This window comes from Prinia subflava, chromosome 11 (assembly GCF_021018805.1).
Source record: "Prinia subflava isolate CZ2003 ecotype Zambia chromosome 11, Cam_Psub_1.2, whole genome shotgun sequence".
NCBI classification, from domain to species: domain Eukaryota; kingdom Metazoa; phylum Chordata; class Aves; order Passeriformes; family Cisticolidae; genus Prinia; species Prinia subflava.
Genome location: NC_086257.1, coordinates 6,507,916 through 6,526,770, shown reverse-complemented (window position 1 = coordinate 6,526,770; position 18,855 = coordinate 6,507,916). Strand labels below are relative to the sequence as shown.

General features: G+C 52.0%; 1 protein-coding gene across 1 annotated transcript; it reads right to left on the bottom strand.

The window, feature by feature from the left end:
- Nucleotides 1–967: 967 nt before the first annotated feature.
- On the bottom strand, nucleotides 968–17,508 carry EFHD1 (EF-hand domain family member D1). The gene is made up of 4 exons (XM_063408317.1): nucleotides 17,102–17,508; nucleotides 9,489–9,636; nucleotides 3,605–3,739; nucleotides 968–2,600 (listed from the first exon to the last, which is right to left on the bottom strand). The coding sequence occupies exons 1-4, from the start codon at nucleotides 17,395–17,397 to the stop codon at nucleotides 2,466–2,468; spliced, it is 714 nt and encodes a 237-aa protein (XP_063264387.1). The 5' UTR covers nucleotides 17,398–17,508; the 3' UTR covers nucleotides 968–2,465.
- Nucleotides 17,509–18,855: the final 1,347 nt, after the last annotated feature.

Below are 18,855 nucleotides of genomic sequence, written 5' to 3'. Positions count from 1 at the left end.
CCTCCAAATAAATTCTCATCCAAAAGCACTTACTGTTCACAGCACTGAATGCAGGTCCCAACAGCACCAGTTTGAATTGAACAAAACCACAGACAATGCTCATTTCCTTACTGAAACTTGTCAGCTGGAGTTGACTCAATTCTGTAAAATAAAACCACTGGAAAGCCTTTTTCCACCCTCTTCTCCTGCAGCCCCGGGCTCCTTACCCAGCTGCATGTGCAAAGCAGGACAACTCAGTAGTGCTTGCTACGTTGTAAAGAAAAAAAACGAAAACAAAACCACAAAGATCAAGAGCTCCAGTGTCACAATTTTCCTGGGGAAACAGAGACTAAGGAACCTTGACCCTGATTTTACCTGACCTCTGAGACCCGAGGAGTCATAGACACAGTGAATGCATCAGCACAGAGCAGAGCTGCATGGGAAAGATATTTATGGCTTCTATTTCATCACTGGACCTGAAATGAGGCATAGTTAAACCTCTTCCTGAACCCCTTCCTTAGTGTGGCCACACCAGCAAAGCTTAGCAGATCAGCAACAGTAGAAGCAAAATGCTTGGGCACATTTTCAGATATCCATGTATTTTTCTTTTTTGTCTCTTAGTAAAGGCAGAAGCAGGAAATGCAAAAAAGGAATTCTAGCTGAAGCAACCTGCCCAGCTCCCAGCTGGGGCACTACGGGGGCTGAGACAGAGGCTATTTTAAGATAAGGAAAGGCTGACAACCTTCAGATGTCAACATTTAGCAGTGGGCAGTATTTCAAGTATTTACACAGCCACGTCCCCTTCTGAGGAAATGCAAACATTAGGGCTTTTTACACCACAACTGCTGTGCAGAAGAAGAAGTGTTATCAAGAAGGAGCTGAACACTTCCCCCACTCATCCAAGTCAGGATGCTGAGCTTTGGGGATTACTGCTGTAATTTGTGAAAAATGCCATATTCAGAGACCTGAAATAAACCACAGACAAGACTGGAGATAACAATGCTTTATTTTTACATTTCAGCAACAGGAGAAATAATTGAAGATGAAATTATCTGCTTTGTTGTAAAGTATAAAAACATTTAATTATAAATATTTAGCTAAAAAAGCGTGATTTATAAAATATAATCTGTGAAGATATATACACAGTTTAATCGTTTAGCAATTCTTTCACCTGACATTAAAGAGTAGAGGTTTTTCTATTTATTATTCCATGCTCACAGTTTAGTGCTCACAGTTTAATAAGCAAAACAGACAAGTGAAAAGATGACTGGTGAGTTTTGTCCTGGAAAAAGAAAAATTAACATTTTGCCACAAATTTGGGCAAGAGCAGGGGCAGAATTTGAGCAAATCATCCATGTCTTGAGAGAGGTCTCTGAGGGAAGTTCCCCTGCCACGACCAACAGTGTTTATATCCAGACACGCAGTGGGCATCTCAATATTTGTGGGCAAGTTTCTTGTGTTTCCAAGAGAAAATGGCTAATAGTATAATGCGAGCCCTCAAAACTCAATTCAGGTAAATGTGCTCACCTCCCTGCTCTCCAAGCAGGGGTTGCTCAGTACTCTGTGCTGGTGTCCTCTGTTGTGCCTCTAATGAAATTAATGTCACCTTCATGATTCAGGCTACGAGCAAATTTCCAAACAGAAAAGCCCAGTGTGCCATCTGATTGCACTGACAATACCCCCTACAAACAGATACACCTGCCTGTGGCTGGAAAATAACAGAGGAGCTGTACAGTACACTAAATGTGATGGAATGTGAAAGAAGATAAATGGTCAGGCAACTCAGTTTTCTATTCCTCGTTTAAGAGAGCCAGCTTCTTCCCTTTGAAGCCTTGGGAAATCTCGCCTCTTATTGAAGGGTTTGTTACTATGGCACTTCAGAGAAGAGAAACTGGAAGACTCTTCATCATGCTGGGTGGCAGAAAATGCTACAGGAAATGATAGTGAATTTGATCCATGTACCTAGTAATTATCTTTCTCTCTTCACAGTGTTTTCACAGTGCCTGTGGCACAGGGCTTTGAGGAATAAGAAAAGGGTGACAACACCCAACAGCAGTACAAACATAGAGAAGTCAAGCTGTACTTTGTACACCCTGATTTACACAAGACCTCACTACTTGCCTGTAAGCAAGGAATGAATTAATACAGGATTAAGAGAAAAAGGACGTATAGGAAAGAATGAAATAGGCAAACATGACGCTTGTCAGTGCTCACCCATGATTTGCTACCTGCTGTTTCTGCTTTAGGGTGATATGCTCATTCAGAGCAAACAGCCCGTACACAGCTCCTACTATTCACATCACTATGAATGCATAGTAACTGCAAGAGTTGTGCCCTTAGGAGCTCAGGAGGATCTTCAGGAAAGGAAGGCTAGCAAAGCTGTGATGAGTTTTAGGCAGGATCCAAGTAGTTCTGTCCAGGCAGAGCCCTGATCTGGGAAACGTACCAAGTCATGTGCAATTTCAGAGTGCATGTTGGCTGGCTGGTTACTGGGTAAATGCAGACTTTAACTCCCTGAAAGCTGCTCGGCGGTGCTTCCTTTCCTCCTCTTCCCGCTTTCGCTCATCCTGCTCAGCTTTTATCTCTGCTTCAAACTTACTGGCTGAGGAGAGGGCTTGAGCCTTTATGAGACAGAGAGAAAATAAATGAGTGTCAAACCTTGCACCAGAGGGAGAGCCAAAGCGTGAGCTACTCCCAGATGAGCACACAGAACTCCTTGCTGTACCTCTCGGTGCTTGCTGGGATCCTCTGTCAGGACAGCTCAAGCATTAATTACACTGCAGCGCTTGGGTATTTACACCCAATACATGTTACTTTCCTTGACCTCTACTTCAACAAAAGAAAGCTCACTTACTAATAAATCACTAACAAGTGACCAAAACAAGGCCATCAGTACTGGGTCACATACATTATTTCCATAAGCAGGCAGCAGGGCATAGGTTGTGAGTATGCAGTGGGAGAAACTACTGCAGAAAACACTCTGAATCACAGCCAAATCTGAGAACATCATACTACACCATGGATAATCTGCAGATCAAAGAGACATTGTTTACTTGCTGGCTATTTTTCCAGCTTTCATCTCAGTACATCTGCTGTGCAATAGCTGTGTTAGGCTCTTGGGAAAAAACTTCTTATATAAACAAGCAGGATTATTTTCTCTCCAAGAGAGCTTTCAGAAAGGGTGCTTTGTCAGCTTCAGATGGCATACAGCTCTTTCTGCCAACCCCAGGACCCTGCAGAATGATTTTGATTCCAAAGGTTACAGAGAAAGAGATGTCTGAAATCCTATACTCCAAAACACTCCGTTCACCGCTGAATCAGAGTGCTCTGGTTGAGGGAGGTTTTGCAAAACAGGAAAACTGTCTCTATTGCATTAGTTTTCAGGACTCTTTTGTCTTTAAAAGAGGTCAGCCACCTAGTCCCAGCCACAGGGACACAGGTCAGCCAGTCCAGGGTAAGACCCAGAACACTGACTGTGAATTACATTACTCTGCTGTGTTGACTGAACAACAAAAAGGCTCTAGCTAGAGTCCAACAAATTTTGAAATGAAACTCAGCTATAGCTGAGTAGCTGAGCTTCAGCTACAGCTGAGTTTTTCTCATATCCCTCTGTGCCACACCATACCTTAGCTTCAAAGAAGTTCTTGGCTCCTTTGACTCCCTCAATGGATACATCTATCTCCGAGAGCTTTGCAAGAGTCAACAGGCCGCTGTCCTCCTCGAGTTCCCCAGCTGCAGCTTTGTGGAAAATCAGCAGGAACTGGCAAGACAGACAGGAAACATTCAGGTTTTTCACTGAGGCCCAAACAACTTAAAATACAAACAGCACAATCACCTGGAGAGGGATGGAATTCACATTTCAGAGCAAAGGAAACCAGGTCTATATAGACCAAGTGGCACCAAGGAACTTGTGCTTCAGTACACAGTCATTTTACAGACTAAAAGCAGTAGGAATCTCAAAGGAAAAGAAGATATCCCAGGAATCAGAGCCCTGGTAAAGCCCAGTTCCTACAAAGCCTGGGCTGCTTTGGAGGAAGGGGTCCACCTCTGCACCTGCCCAGTGCAATGATTGGGCAGGCTCAGATAAAGCTCTTTACATCCCCATACCCTAATGGTGAATTCCCAAGCCCTCCACCAGCTTCCCCAGAGTTCCAGGGACTTAGGTCACATCCCATGACAGTGAAAGCAGGGCAAAGACACCTCTGGTTCACCTCAGGCTCCCTGAACCAAGGCATCAGTGCAGTCCTTTTAGAGAGAACAGCAGCCCAGGTGTGGGCATGCCCTGGTGACAGAGTAGCTTGAACACGTGTCCACAGAGCAAGTTGGTGTGAAAATTCTGTCCTGCACTGGACCATGGCTATTTAACAAGTCCAGAGTCACTAGAGCAGAGTGTGTATTGGGAAGTGAATTGCAAAAGGAAACAAACAGAAAAAGGGAGTTCTATGTCATTCCACAAAAGCACACCTTTTTGTTTTTAAGAAGGAACCAAACCTGCCTGCTTAAAAATAAAGACCTCTGCACCACCATCCACCTGCCAACCGAACTCCAGTTTAAGATGTAAAAGCTCTAGGTGTACTTGCAGAGATCCTGTAACTCCCTGCTATTCTTGGTGACCCCGGGAGGTGTCTCACTGCTAGGAACAACGCAGAGAGAGCGGACACAAGGACAAGCCACTCAGGTACAAAGGGAGCACAAGCAACAAAGCTGCACCAGTGCAGCACTTCAGGCCAGGCTGGAGGGCGGCAGATACCAGGTAGGGGTGCCCAAAATCCCTTTGCACAGGAGCATCAAATATCTCTAGTGCTGTGCTCCTCAGACTGCCAGGCTGCAGAATCTGCTGTTTCCTACGGAGAGCCCTAACTGTCCCAGAGGAGGGCAGCAGAGTCCCAGCAGCCACGCTGAGCCAGCCCCGCTTCAAGCTGCTCGCAGAAGTCGGTGGGAATGCAAGAGTTTGGGAAGGCCTCCCATGAGGAAGGGTGTGGAGATGACAGCAGCGCTGGCTGCACTCTTGCACAGGCAGCTCAGCAGGCACTGCTTCATGCAACAGCCTCTTAACCTGTGAGTGCCCAGCACAGGGCAACAGAAAGCAGGCTGGGCTTGGGAAGGGAACTTTCCCAAACACATTGTAGCTGGTTTACTCTGGCTGAATGCCAGGCTACCAAAGCCACTTTATCACTCCCCTTCTAATCTGCAGAGGGGAGAGAAACTATAACAAAAGTTGATGAGTTAAGGACCTGGAGAGATTATTAACCAAAATACTGTCATGGGCAAAAAAGGCTCAACTTGGGGATATTTATTGAATTTATTACTAACACAATTAGAGCAGGATAATGAGAAGTAAAATAAATCTTAAAGACACTTTCCTCTCACCTCTCCCTCTTTGCCAGCCCTAGCTCCTCTCTCCAGCAGCACAGGGATATAGGGAATGGGGGTTATGGTCAGTTCTTCACAGGTTGTTCCTGCCACTGTGCAGGGAGAAGAGTCCTTTCCCTGCTCCAGCGTGGGCTCCTCTATCCACAGGTCTGCAGGTCTCTGCCAGGAGCCTGCTCCAGCGTGGGCTTCCCATCTTCCTTTCAGGCAACCACCTGCTCTGGTATGGGGATCCTCCACAGGCTGCAGGTGATCTCTGCATGCCCATGGACCTCCATGGGCTGCAGGAGGACAGCCTGTTTGTTTCACCGTGGTCTGCAACATGGGCTGCAGGGGAACCTTAGCTCCAGCACCTGGATCACCTCCTGCCCTCCCTCTCCACTGACCTGGGTGTCTGCAAAGCTGTTCCTCTCACATTCTTACTCTTCTCTGGCCATAATTACCTCTGCACAATAACTTTTTCACCTTCTTAAGTATGTTGTCACAGAGGCATTACTATCACTGCTGATTGGCTCACCTTAGTCATTGGCAGGTCTGTCCTGGAGCCAGCTGGCTTTGGCTTACCAGACACGGGGGAAGATTCGAAAAGCTTCTCACAGAAGCCACTCCTTGTAGACCCCCTGTTACAAAAACCTGGCCATGCAAACCCAATACACACTTGTAAGAAATAAATGGCTCACTGCTGAACAGGCAAAGCATGCTGCTTGGAAAGAACCCAAATCCTCCCCAAGACATCTTCCTCCTCTGCTCAGATCCACTGGGCTCTGGCTAGTTCCCCTTTGACACCACCAGGCACCGTGACACAGAGGGCTGGCAGCTAGACTGCAATTAGTCATGCTTCCTCCTGCTCCACCCTGAAAGTCCCACTTCCTGGCATTGGAAAAGAGCAGGGGAGGCAGCACAGTCCTGAGGTCTCATACAGCTGTCACCTGGGGAGGGACTGCGTCATGAGTACAAGTGAGCATGAATCATCCTGAAACTAAGGGATGGGGCAGCAGTCGCCGAGCATACAGGCTGCTGTGGCCACAAAGGGCGGGCTGAGGCAGAGGAAGCTTGGGCCTAACACACTGGGTAGGGTGGACAGAACATAACTTCAGTCCCAAAGGATCCTGCAGGGTGGATTAGGGGACATCATGCTCATTCCCACAGGAGCTCAGCAGCAATCACTCCAGCAACAGCCTGCAGCCCACCTTACCTCCTTACCTTGAGGTATTGGTCCTTACTAACTAGAGAACACCAGCAATCTGCATTCAGCTCCCACTGCCAGCCTGTGTAACACCCTTGCTGGGCCCAAGACATACCATGTGCAGCTAAGTCTCAAGGAAATGTCAACAGAGAAGCAAAAGTAAATATGTCAGTGGCACCTTTCAAAACTCTGCTCTCAAAGAGGACAACATGACCCACACTTTCAAACCCACTAATCTGGTAAATTGTATCTGCTCTCATATCCTTCATGCTCCAAGACCTACCTCACAGAGCCAGGCTGGGCATCATGCAAGGAAAGGTGTGGGACTGACAGGCAGCAGCAGCTTTGCAGCAACGGCTTGCCAGAAAAGCTGCTCTATATGTAAGGATGTGATCTGCATCACATCCTTAGCAAACACATCATGTGGGTTAACATTTCAGCTGGTGAGGGTGTAGGGGCAGTGGGTGGATTTCTGTGGGTTCTAGGAAACAGCTCCAATTACACATTACTGTCACAGCAATTAACTCTGGTTTCCTGTGGTAATGATGGAACTAGACAGTCAGAGGTGTGGGGTCTTTTTAAGCCTAAATTTCATCGCTTGAGTCACGGCAGGAGTCTTGTACAGTTAATTGTTGATGTATTGGTTGACGTTCAAAGGTCAATGGTAGAAGGCAGCTTTCCTAACAGGACCTGTGGTTCAGCAGCAGCCTGCTTGCCAGGCAACAGCTTATGTGGGATAGGAGGACACTACTCAAAGCAGTAGAAAAAGGTGATCTATTGCAAGTGAAAAAGGTCCCTACCAATTCTCTGGCCAAGCTACAAGAAGAGTATATTCAGGCAGGTATGCCAGGACTTGATATTCTCTGGACAGGCAGACAGGAGCCCTCCAGTACTACAGTTGCACCCCACTGAGTTCAGACACTCATTTAAACCAGGTTTCTCCTGGTATTATCTGCATGATCCAAGTCAGCTTAGCCACCCTCCACATGCTTGCTTGTCACCACCAATGAGAAACAGAATGGGAAAGGCCTATGAGGCCTCTTCACCCACGAGGGAACCTGCTTCCCTGTCAGCCCTCTGCCTGAACACAGCAGCTGGACAGGGCACACTGCAGCAAGGTAAAAAGCATCCTGCTCCTCTCTACCACAGGAAGCGTTGGGTGTCTGCCAAAGCTGCTCTGTAATTCATCCCCAGAGCTCTGCCAGTGATGCTCCCTCATTCCAACCCATGGGCCACACAAGCTTTCAGTTGTTTGGCCGTTGTTTTCCCTTCTGGCAAGACACTGCAACAGCACCCAGCTGCCGTGTGCCGCATGCCAGGGACTGGCAGCACAGGCACCCCGCAGGAGGCTGTGCTCCAAACAGGTGGCAGCAGAAGAGGAGCTGCTCTGCCACTTGTGCCGTGTCACCGATGCTAGGACATCATAGCATCTTTCAGGGCCTAGAGGGTAAAGGCATTTCTCTTCCATGGGAGAGAGCCCCTGCAGCAAGCCTGGAGGCTGCTCCCAGCTCTTCACCTGGAATGAAAGGTGGCCCAGAATGCACACAGACTCCTCAGCCTACAGTGATTTGGCAATCAGTGACCTGGGGCCATGGGCACCGTGCTCTTCCTGCTCCACTGGATTCTTTGCCACCTCCAGTTCACCTCTGACTGGGCAGCAGGGAAATCAGGCACAGGCTCTCATTTCCCACATTTGCATATCCTTCCCCCTTTCTTGTAACCCAAGTCTTTGGCCTCTGTCTATTCCTGCTGCCCTCTTGCAATGAAATAAATCTAACAAAGTCCTTGGGGCACAAAAGCAGATGAAGATGGTGTAACGTGCCAGCACAGAGAGATGGTGCAGCAGTTCTATGAGTGACAGTCACTCCTCATGCCTCAACCAGGCCAGCCAGTCACAGGCCTTGACTCCTCACCCTCTCTCCCAGCACTGCCAAAGCTCTCAAACTCCCACAATGGAGAGCTTGACATTCTGAGCCCTACCCTGGCAGAGGCCTGGTGAGAGCATCATGCCTGTAGAAACAAGGGAGCCCAGCTGCTCAGGGGCCCACTGTGGGCATCCCACAGGACAGAAGGAAGCAGCACAGGCCTCAAAACTGGTGCAGGGCATAAGCAGTGCTGCCCCTCCTCTTGCTACCTAAGGGGCTGTGCGTCAATTCAGAAAGCCACAGTGTGACATTTGCTTGTGACCAAGCCAGCTCTCAAAGACTGAGAGGAGGAGCTGCAACAGCAGCTTTTGGTACCTGGGTCCCCCTTTCCTGCTGAGATTTGGGTACCCCTGAGTGCATGCAGGTCACTACTCAAATTTCCTTCCTTCTTGTACCTGGCAAAGGATCCTGGCCTGTCCTCCCAGCTGCCACAATACAGGGGTAACAGACAGACCTGTTTGAGCTGTGTCCCTGCTGAGCCAGTGTGCAGTACCAAACTGCTGCATTCACACATTCATTCCTTGCTGCAGGGAGGTGAGCACCCCTCATAAAGCTTGCCATGGCTGGTTACTGTGTGATGCAGAGAGGGTCCCAATACAAACTGGAAGAGAGAGCCTTTTGTGCCCTGTGAGATGAGGTGTTCCAAGCAGAGCTCCTGCACTGCACATGAAATGAGGCCTCAGCTGCTGTACCACAGGAGCCAAGCAATGAGACCTGGAAACTGAAGGGACATAACTCCCTCCAGCTTCAACAGGGATCTCAGTGAGCACTCCCAGCAGCTGCAACAGGGTTCAAATGTGCTCCCAAAGCAAGCAGGGAGGTTGGAGAGCTTTGGCATCAGGTGCCGTGACTGCCATGTTGAGATGGAAGTTAAAAATGTTCCACACCCTTGGCATGGGGAAGCTGACCAGCTTCTCCACTGCAGCCCCCCACTGGAAACACACAGAGGGGAGAGGGAGAGGGCTACCTACAGCCCACAGAATACTGGGCCCAGCTGCCTCCTCCTTCAATCCTGCAGCCATCCTCACCTCACGGAAGCTGAGCTTCCCATCAAAGTCCTCGTCCACCTCCTTGATCATGTTCTTCAGCCCCAGGTGGGTCTGCGGGGCTCCCAGCTTTTCCATCATCAGCTTCAGCTCCATCAGGTCGATATATCCATCCCGTCCTGAGTCATACCTGCAGGGTGCAAAGAGGAAGGGGTCAGCCATCATCCCCATACTCGTCTCCCCAGAAGAGGAACCATGCACATGGATAAAGTCACTGTGTGCTTCAAAGCTCAGGGGGGAGGGGAAGCTGTATGACATGGCCATGCTGAGATATATTAAGCTCAGGGAAGTAGCTGTCAGCTTTCAGAGCTGTCTCACCACAGAGAGAAGTACTCAGGGGAGCTCACACCAAGTGACCCACACAGAAGGAGCATGGAGAAACTCAGCTTATCTCAGTGGAATTTCCATTTCACCCACTTGCCTGTCCAGAACAAAGGTAACTTGCATGCAGCTCACACCACGCACCAGCATGATGAGGGAAAGGCATGCAGAGTCAGCTGCTGCCAGGCTTCCTGCTAGTTTCAAGGAGAAACGGGGAGCAGAGACCAAGCAAAACCTCTTGGCAAAAAGCAATCTTTCTTTGTAAGCAAAACTCTCCCCTTCTAGCTGTTAACATCTTTCCTCTCCAAAATGCTTTTGTACTACAACAAGCACCATGCTTCAAGGGCAGCTGTTTATTCTGTGTCCCCAGGCAGAGCAGAAAGACAGTCCCAGGGGAGAACAGCAATCCTAGCCAGGGCTGTACCACAGGGCCAGGCCGGCAGAGGAAACCAGAGCCCACTTCCAGGAACAAGACTAGAGTGAGACCATGCTCCCAGTGGAGCACCAAGGACTGCAAGGACTCTTCTGAGGAGAGCACCCGTGCAAGGGGAGAAGGGCTTTAGGGATGGGGAGGCAGCAAGCAATCTGCTGTGCACAGCCTGGGACTGTGCACCAATTCCAACCAACATCTGCTGTGGGTGTGGATAGAGCAGCTGAGCCATGCAGCAACCAGCGCCTCACACCCACCAGGGCTATCATCAGCTTTCAAAGTCCAAAAGCTGCAGGGATGGGCGCTCTATTATCAGCCAGTCAACAGCCCTCTTTCATCCTGGTCTTGCCATCAGGATTCAGCAAGAGCTAGGGCTTCACACAAGAGGACAGGGCAGGGCTCCCAAGCTGGGCTCTGCACTAGCAACAGCCTGCCACCATCTCAACCCTGACAGAGTTAAATCCTTTCAACCACTCAGAAGGAAACCCTAGGCACCGTGCTGAAGCTTTCCAGTGGGCAGGAGCTAGTCAAATCCTCCCACCCATCATCTTTCATTGACTGTTAGCTCTCTTACAAAGAAATGAGGGCTGTAGCCATCCCAGACAGAGATCTGCACAGTTGTGGTTACCCTGGAAGAAAGCCCTTTCCAGTTGAAAAAGCTCACAGCCACAGAGGAAGCTGTGGCAAAGGAAGGCACGAACAAAGCCCCAAACAGTGTACAGGCGTGAGCAGCACAAGGCAGAGCTGCAGCCAAGATCTCTGCCCCTGCCTTCACGAGCACAGGCACAGCATGCTTTTCCCCAAACTAGGGGGCCTCCATGACTTTCCAGAGTCCCACCACCCCCACAACTACTTCTGATACTCTTTGTGGCTCTTAGTTTCCAAGGGTCCCAGGACGAAGACTCTCTCAATGGACGTAACTGCCAGACTAGGCTGGCACAGAGCCCCTGTTACCAATCTGCCTGCACTCTGTACCCAGCAAACCCATGAGCCCACCAGGCTGGACCACTTTCTGAAAAACCAGGAAAGAAACCTCCATCAGAGCAGAAACCAGGTCACAGACATGAGATGTCAACGGGAAGAAGTACAGCAGGTTCTTGACAGCAAGGAACGTGTCAGCTAATTAAGGCACATTCACAGCATGACCCAGCCCAGCGCTGAGATGCACTTCCTAGGTATCACAGAAGCAGAGTAAGTGCAACATTTCATTGTAAATTTGCTTTTCTTTCAAGTTTGGGAGAAAGGGTGCAGAGCTATCCCTGTTGGAGACACAGTGCTTTGATTAGACATAGCAGCAAAATGCAGTGACAGAGAGGCACCTGGGGTTGGGTTTTTTAGGGGCCCAGCAGGCTCATGCTGCCCTTTGGCTGGGTGCAGAAGCAAAATACACTAACATAGTCCACTCCAAGGGCTGCTCTGGGGGTTGGGACACTGCCCAGCCCCACATGGAAGCTCTGGGTAACAGAGATGAGGCAGAAGTAGGGCACAAGCCCAGCCTGTGCCTGCCGTGCTCATCTCACCCTCCTGTTACGGATACTACCTGCAAGTAAACACTGGCCCAGGGGCCAGTACACTGCCCTGAAAGGGTTAAGCGTGGGGCACAGCTTCAGGGCTCATCCCTGCAGAGAGGCAGGACAAAGCCAGGATTGTGAGAAATGGGGTCTTGCCAACAGTGGGCCTGGCAGAGCAGCACTCTGTACCAGCCACACAATGGGTGTTGAGCATGCTGAGCCAGAATACAGCTGGTGCTGAGAAGCACCAGAAATCAGGTTACCAGTCCCTGGACTCAGGGACAGACAGACACAGGGGCACTGAAACCCAATGGCAGCATCCTGCAAACTGCTACATTCCCTCCCTGCCCCCTCGCCTCCTGAAACAGCCAAACTATTTTAGGACCTGGGTACAGCCACTCGGCTGCTGCGCAGCCAGACTATTTAGGGAGAGGCATATTTATAGGGCACGAGAAACAGCACAATTCATTCCCCACCACCCCCTCGCCCCCAGCAGACCACAGGCATTCAACACTGGGGGTAAAATGCAGACTGCACCTTGCTGGTCAGTTGATGCTCCCAGCACACCTCAGTCCTACAAAAGACCCCACAGTCTGTCTTTTGAGAGATCATAAAAGTCCCCTGTCTGCCTTTTGGGAGGCCCCTTCCAGGGCCCTGCGCTCAGCCAGCCCCAGATGCCTCTCACACACAGCTGCCTGCAGCACAGCCCTGCCCTGGTGATGGACAGCCATCACTCCAGAGGCAGAGCTGGAAGAGGGCACCAGGGCAAGTTAAACACATCTCAGCATCCGAGGGAGCCATCCCATCCTGCACTCCAGGAGCGGCACAGCAAGAGCACACAGCACTCAGGGCCTGGCAAGCCCCACCTTCACCCAATGTCCTGCTGTGACACCAGAGCTTTGCTTCCTTGAGGCTCAAAGCTCCCTGGGGCACAAGCCAAGCCTCACTCGAGTGATGTGCAGGCATTACAGACAGAGCAGAATCGTGCCAACAGGCACAGCTATCTCATGTCACAGGAAGGCCACTCCAGCAGCAGGTCAGTGCCACGGCTACAGCAGATCCCCCCTCTGACAGCTGGGATGCCGCAGGCAGGGACAGGCATCGTGGCTGCTGTGATAATGCTTTGCCACACTGCTGCCACAGCAGTGTTCTTGGCAGCAAATGAGACACAGCAGTGGCTGCCAAAATCTGCTGCAACAAGGATGCACCCAGATTCCCACGCTGGCTTGCTTCCAACTGGACTGCAAAACATGCCTGGCTGCTGAAGCACTGGGAGAGGAAAGCAGGAGACAAAATCGGGGGAAGGAGGGAAATACTTGCTAAACAGACTTGCTTAAGAGCACTAAGTCTGTTACACACAATTACTGCCCAAGCACAAGCATTGGACTGGTGTTACACAGGTTCTAGAGGGTTACATCACACGAGAAAAAGGGATCAGGAAGGGAGGAAAACAGAGGTGCCAAGGACTGCATCACCTATAGCGACTCTGCAGTCACCTTCCAGCTGCCTCTAAAACACCACTTAAAAAAAGGACAGTTGAATGAGAAAACAGAGATCTTGAAGGATCAAAGAGCAATTTCTAAACATTTACATTTCTTAAGAAATGTTGAAGTGAAAACCTGCCCTTCCTGTACATATTTGCTGCACCTCACCTTGCTTCACGTACTGTGGGTACCTGTACTTTGATCTGCAGTTCCTGTATGCTGCAATTGCCTAATTAAGGCTTTGAAACAAAGCAATTGGAATAATGATGCTGAAGTAATAGTAATAATCTCCTCTTAAATATTTCAAATCCTAAGTAGCACTTTATTCCCTCTGAGCATTGTGTTTCACATTACATGGTGGTGCTGATCTCTGCTCCCTGATATCCAGTGATAGGATAAATGGGAATGGTTCAAAACTGCCTCAGAGGAAGATCAGACTGGACCTGAGAAATCCTTTCTTTCAGCCTGAGAGGGTTGTCAGACCCTGGAACAGGCTTCTTAGAAATGTGGTCTGTGTCCCAAGCCTGTCAGTGTTTAAGACACATTTGGACAATGCCCTTAATAACAAGCCTTAACTTTTGGTCAACCCTGAAGCAATCAGGCAGTTGGACTAGATGTGATCATTGGTGGTCCATTCCAAATGGAATATTCTATTTGATTGCCAAGAGCTTTGGAAACAATTCCTCCATACCAGGGTGTGGACAGGAACGGGTTCCTCAGCCACATGCAGCTTTATCCTCCCCAGCCCAGGCAGAAGGAGCTCTTCTTCTGAGCTCTTGGAGGGACATGAGGGCAAGATGAGAGACTCCTCCACTAAGATCTTCCCAAGATGTTGGGCAAGACCTGCAGGCCCAGGCTGAGTCCACACAGGAATAACCCCTCTGTCCACTGGAAGTCCACAGACAGGCAGTCAAAGACCAGAGGCAGCTGGTCACATGGAGCACACAACAGCTCTGGAGAGAGTAGGTCTGCTGCAGCATGTCAGACAAGGCTGGGACACCTGGCAAAGGGGCTCCCAAGGGGCTCCACGAAGGCAAGGGGACATCACAGCCTCTCCCACCAGCCAGATGCAAGGCACTTATGCAATGTGTGGGCAACACATGGAATTCCCTAGATATAAAAAGCAATAGCAAGACTGGAATTTCTCCACTCCCTCGCACCCCACAGATGAAGCTACTGTTTTCCTCCCCCTTACATTTCCCATAAAGGTCATTCCTGCCAGGCAGAGCCTGATTGCCTGACTTTCACACTCCCCTCTGCCATTCTCCTGGACAAAGATGGCCCCAAGGGGAGCTGTAATACTCCAGAGGCCCTGAGAGTTCACTTAGACAACTCAGGAAAGAGAGGTTATCATGGTTACCACAGTCCTCACATATTGTCAGAACAGGCAGCTAATTAGGTCACTTCGTAATTAGCCTGAGCTGTAGACTTCCTGGTTTCTGCCAAAAAAAAAAAACACCCACCCTGAGAGCTGCCTGCACCCAGCACAGACCTGCACCCCATCTCCAGTGGAATGGGGCCAAAAAGGAGAGACACTGACAAGAGAAGGCTTGGACAAGAGAAGGAGAAAAGTGAGCCCAACTGTGGCAGCCAGAGCAAAGAGCATTATTTCTGCTTTGGAAGGATGCTCCTGGCATAGCCAGCAGCACACAGCACCGGGTGGAGCAGAATATTTTGGGAAGTCCCACTTTGAGACGAGTTTTCTGCTTCCACCCTGGCAGCCACAGCCACCATCTATACCATGGATGCCCTGAGAGGCATTCAGGGCAGCTGCCATCACTAGGACACCTTTTCAGCTGGTGCACCATGACCCAGCACACACCATGCACAGGACCACAGGCTCAAATTTACTCTAAACTACAGATTTAAAAGTCCCACCAAACTGATAAACATTTTTTAGATGGGAAGTTTCATAGTGGAAACCTGGCATCCTGTGGCAATGAGAAGACACTGAAGGAAAAAAAAAAGCCTTTGAGAGAGGGATGTAAGAAAGACCCTGAGTTGTGGTGGCCAGGGCCAATAAGCCATACAGAGAATTAAAGCCTTAATCACATTAACTCAAGCTCTGACTGACAGGAATTAAGGGGAACATTTCCTCTCCTCATGGAGCACGTGATGTCAGCCCATAGCCGAGACAGGTCGCTGGCAGCAGATGGACCAAAGACCAGATCCTCTGCCACTGCAGACCTCAGGTGCCTGTAACAGTGAACACCAGGACACGGTTTTCTGGCTGCATGTCCAGGAAAAACAACAGGGGAGCAGGCAGCCCACCTTCCTCTCCCTTTGGCATCAGCAGTTCTCACAGGGCATGCAGTGCTTTCCAGCTACACTGACCAGCTTATTAGCGTTCAACTGCAAAGTCTAGCCTTTCCTGCTTACAAGGCTGGTGTTTAATCAGCTCATTGTTGAAAAATTAGGCTGCAATTCAGCTCTCCCACTTTTTATTTCTCAAAACCACCACCATTCCTTTCCTCTTCGCTGTTGAGACAGTGCTGCTGCCCAGTGCAGGCTCTCACCCACAGCTTTCGGGCCTTGCTTGCATTGTTTGTCCTCCAGTCTCACAGCACTGTGTCTCAGCCTTGCATAGAGGGGGATCTCCTTTAAGCAAAAGGGACACAGGAGAGAGTGGAGCAGCAGTCCTGCCTGGACCACCTCGCTTCCCGCACCAGCTGCCAACACAGCGCTGCCTGTGCAACAAAGAACTCCAAACTCCAGCAAGCTCACAAAAGCCCATCGCCCGGTCTCCTGTGGCAACAGCCTCCCTGGGACAGGCAACACCCGCAGCGCTGGGAGCTGGCAGCATTCAACCAGCTCCTGATCTCCTCACAACAATCCAGGGTGCCCAAGGCAGCGTTCAGCTGGGAGAACAATGATCCAACAAGTTACAAATTTCACTTCAGTCACCTCCATAAGGTCAAGTACATCTTCACACCTTGCTCTGCGGCGATGCCACCTCCTGCCTGGCAGCAGCTCCCTCCCGTTCTGGCAGCCTGTCCTGGGGCTGGGAGGACATTGTTCCCCAGGAGCCCACGGCTCTGTGGGACTGGAGGGAAACCTGAGCGCAGACAAAGGCACCCAGACACAGCCTAACTGCAGGAGCCAGGACAGGGTCTGGAGGAGATAAAAGGACAGGATCATGGTCCTGGGGACGACCAAACCTTTCTGCTAACAGAAGTAGCTCTCCCTGTTGCTAGCAGCAGCTTGACTTTAACAGAAATCTTCCTGCTGGGATGGGAACTCCAATCCAACCTTTGTTTGGGTGCACGGGAGGAAGCACCAAGCCTGGCAGACAGGACTGTGCGTGGAGCTAGGACACTGCCAGACAGAGCCAGCAGGACTGCTGGATGCGTTCAGGGTCGCAGTTGTTTCGGATTTCGCAAATGTCCGGCGCCTCTGCTGGGTCCCGGCACACAGACCCAGGGTGTGGGGCAGAAGAGTGCCTGTGCTCTCACAGCTCCTCATCCTACCCAGAGCGTCCCGCAAAGCCATTGCTCCTGGGTGCCACCACAAACAGCCACCGTCCCAATCCCAGGCAGAGCAGAGGCCGTGAGCTAAACGCAGGGCTGAGACCCCGGCAAACTGTACGAGCTCCCCCCCCCGCACCCGCGGCAAAGCAAAAGCACAGGGACAATCTGGGGATCAGATGGCGCTAGGAACGCGCCGCGGCTTCCTCCAGCCCGACCGCAAAACCGCGGAGAAATGCGAGCATGCCGCCGAGAGCGGGCAGCCCTTCTCCAGATGTGCCCCCGGGGATCGGCCCCGGAAGGGGCTGCGGGGAAAGGCAGAGCCCCAGCCCCGGAGCCCACGGGCCGGGCAGCGAGCCCCCCGCCCCGCTCCCGCCCCACTCACAGGCGGAACATGCGCTCCATGTCCTTGATCTGCCGGCGGCTGAACTCCTTGAACTCGGTGTAGGGGTTGAAGACGGCGGCCCGCCGGGGCTGCGCCGCGCCCTCGTTGATGTCCTGCCGCCGGCACAGCTTGGCGCTCAACTCTGCGCCCGCACTGGCCGTCAAGCAGCTCCGCTCCTCCACCTCCCCGGCCGCCGCCGCGCCCTTGACCGCCTCCACCTCGCCCTCCGCCGCTGCCCCGCTCTCCTCCAGCTGCAGCCGCCGCTGCAGCTTCTGCGCCAGCTCCTCCGAGGCCATGGCCCGGCGCTCCCGCCGGCTAGCCGCACTGCCGCCCCCCTCCGCCCTGCTCCACTCCGGCCAGGGCCGCCCGCCCCAGTGCGCAACTTTATCCCCTCACTTGGAGGGAGCGGGGCGGGACGGGGCGGGACGGGGCGGAGGGAGGCCGGGACGGGGCGGGCACTTAAGGAGGCGCGGCGGGGGTGGGGGGTGTGGAGAGGGGGGCTCGGGGCTCGTTGTAAGTGCATGCGGAGGTACTCCGCGTATGAGGTGCGCCAGCATCCCCCGGGCTGACCTCTGTCGTCGATGCTCTCCCACACAGCAGTCACCACCACTCAGGTGACCCACACAGGCTGTCCCCTCACATCCTCATCCAGGAAACTTCCCACTCCATGGTCACTCTCCGACGCACCCCTCAACGGACAGGGTCCTCCCCAGGTCGCCCGTGCACCCCACAGCAGAGAGCTGCACTGACCCTGGGATGCAAAGACTATGTGCACCCCACAACGCTGCCTGCTCCGCTCCGTTCCGGGGGACGAGACGAGCCCCGAGCCCCACCAGGAGCCCCCCGAGTTCGGGGAGAGCAGCGGGACCCCGTCGGCTCACCAGGCGCTGCAGGGACGACGGAGATCAGGCTTGCCCCGCACCAGGGCAGAGGGACCCCTTAAACCCTTCTATGCGCCTCCCTTCTCTTAGCTCCTTGGTCTAAAATTAGCCCAGGACAAAGCTCGGCTCAGGCCTGGATTCCCTCTCGTTCCCCAGAGAACGCGGGCAGCAGGCGGCCTCTTCCCGCCACCCAGCCCCCCTTCCCAGGACAGTGCCCAAAGCCATCCCTGCTGTCCCCCCGGCTCTCGCAGAGGTGTCCTTCCCAGGACTGTCAGTCCCTCGCCTGGCTGATGTGAGCCTGAGGGCGTACCCGAGATGCTATTAGGGCTGGCGTGTGCCGGTTTAGGGTGGCGGCTGATGGGATTTACCCACTGGGGAGGAGGGGGAGAGAAAAGAACCAGCTAGGACACGCCGCCTGCTTATGGCTCCCGCGTGCCCGAGCCTGTGCGTCACGGGGAACCGGTCTCAGCCTCTGTTATGTGGCTGTTTGACACCTCCGGGCAGGTAGTAAGCAGTTCTCTGATGTGGTGACCTGCAGTTGACCCTCTTGGATAAGCTCATTCCCACCAAACCTACTCAGGAAATGACTGGTGAGGCCATTTGCAGTCACCCTGCCCCTACATACTGCCTGGGCAGCTCTACGCTGCCCCAGCGAGGGTCGGGAGGGTCAGGACGGCTGCAGGTTCACCACAGAATGGGACACAGGAAGGCCACGACTGCCTGAAAACGGGCTGCTGTGACGAAAGGGTGGCGTGTGCTATGCCACACCACATTGCCCTTACACAGTGCTATGTCTGTGATGGAGAGACGTTCCTCCCACCAGAGAGGAATGGGGAGGAGAGCGGGGAGCTCTGCCTGGGTCACTGGCCACCC

Bases quoted from the DNA above. Each gene is read 5' to 3' on its own strand.
- EFHD1 (XM_063408317.1), bottom strand. From the start codon at position 17,397: ATGGCCTCGGAGGAGCTGGCGCAGAAGCTGCAGCGGCGGCTGCAGCTG. The intron at 3,740-9,488 runs GTGAGGATGGCT...CTGTCTTGCCAG, and splicing joins GGAAGCTCAGCTTCCGTGAG to TTCCTGCTGATTTTCCACAA. The intron at 2,601-3,604 runs GTATGGTGTGGC...TGTCTCATAAAG, and splicing joins AGAACTTCTTTGAAGCTAAG to GCTCAAGCCCTCTCCTCAGC.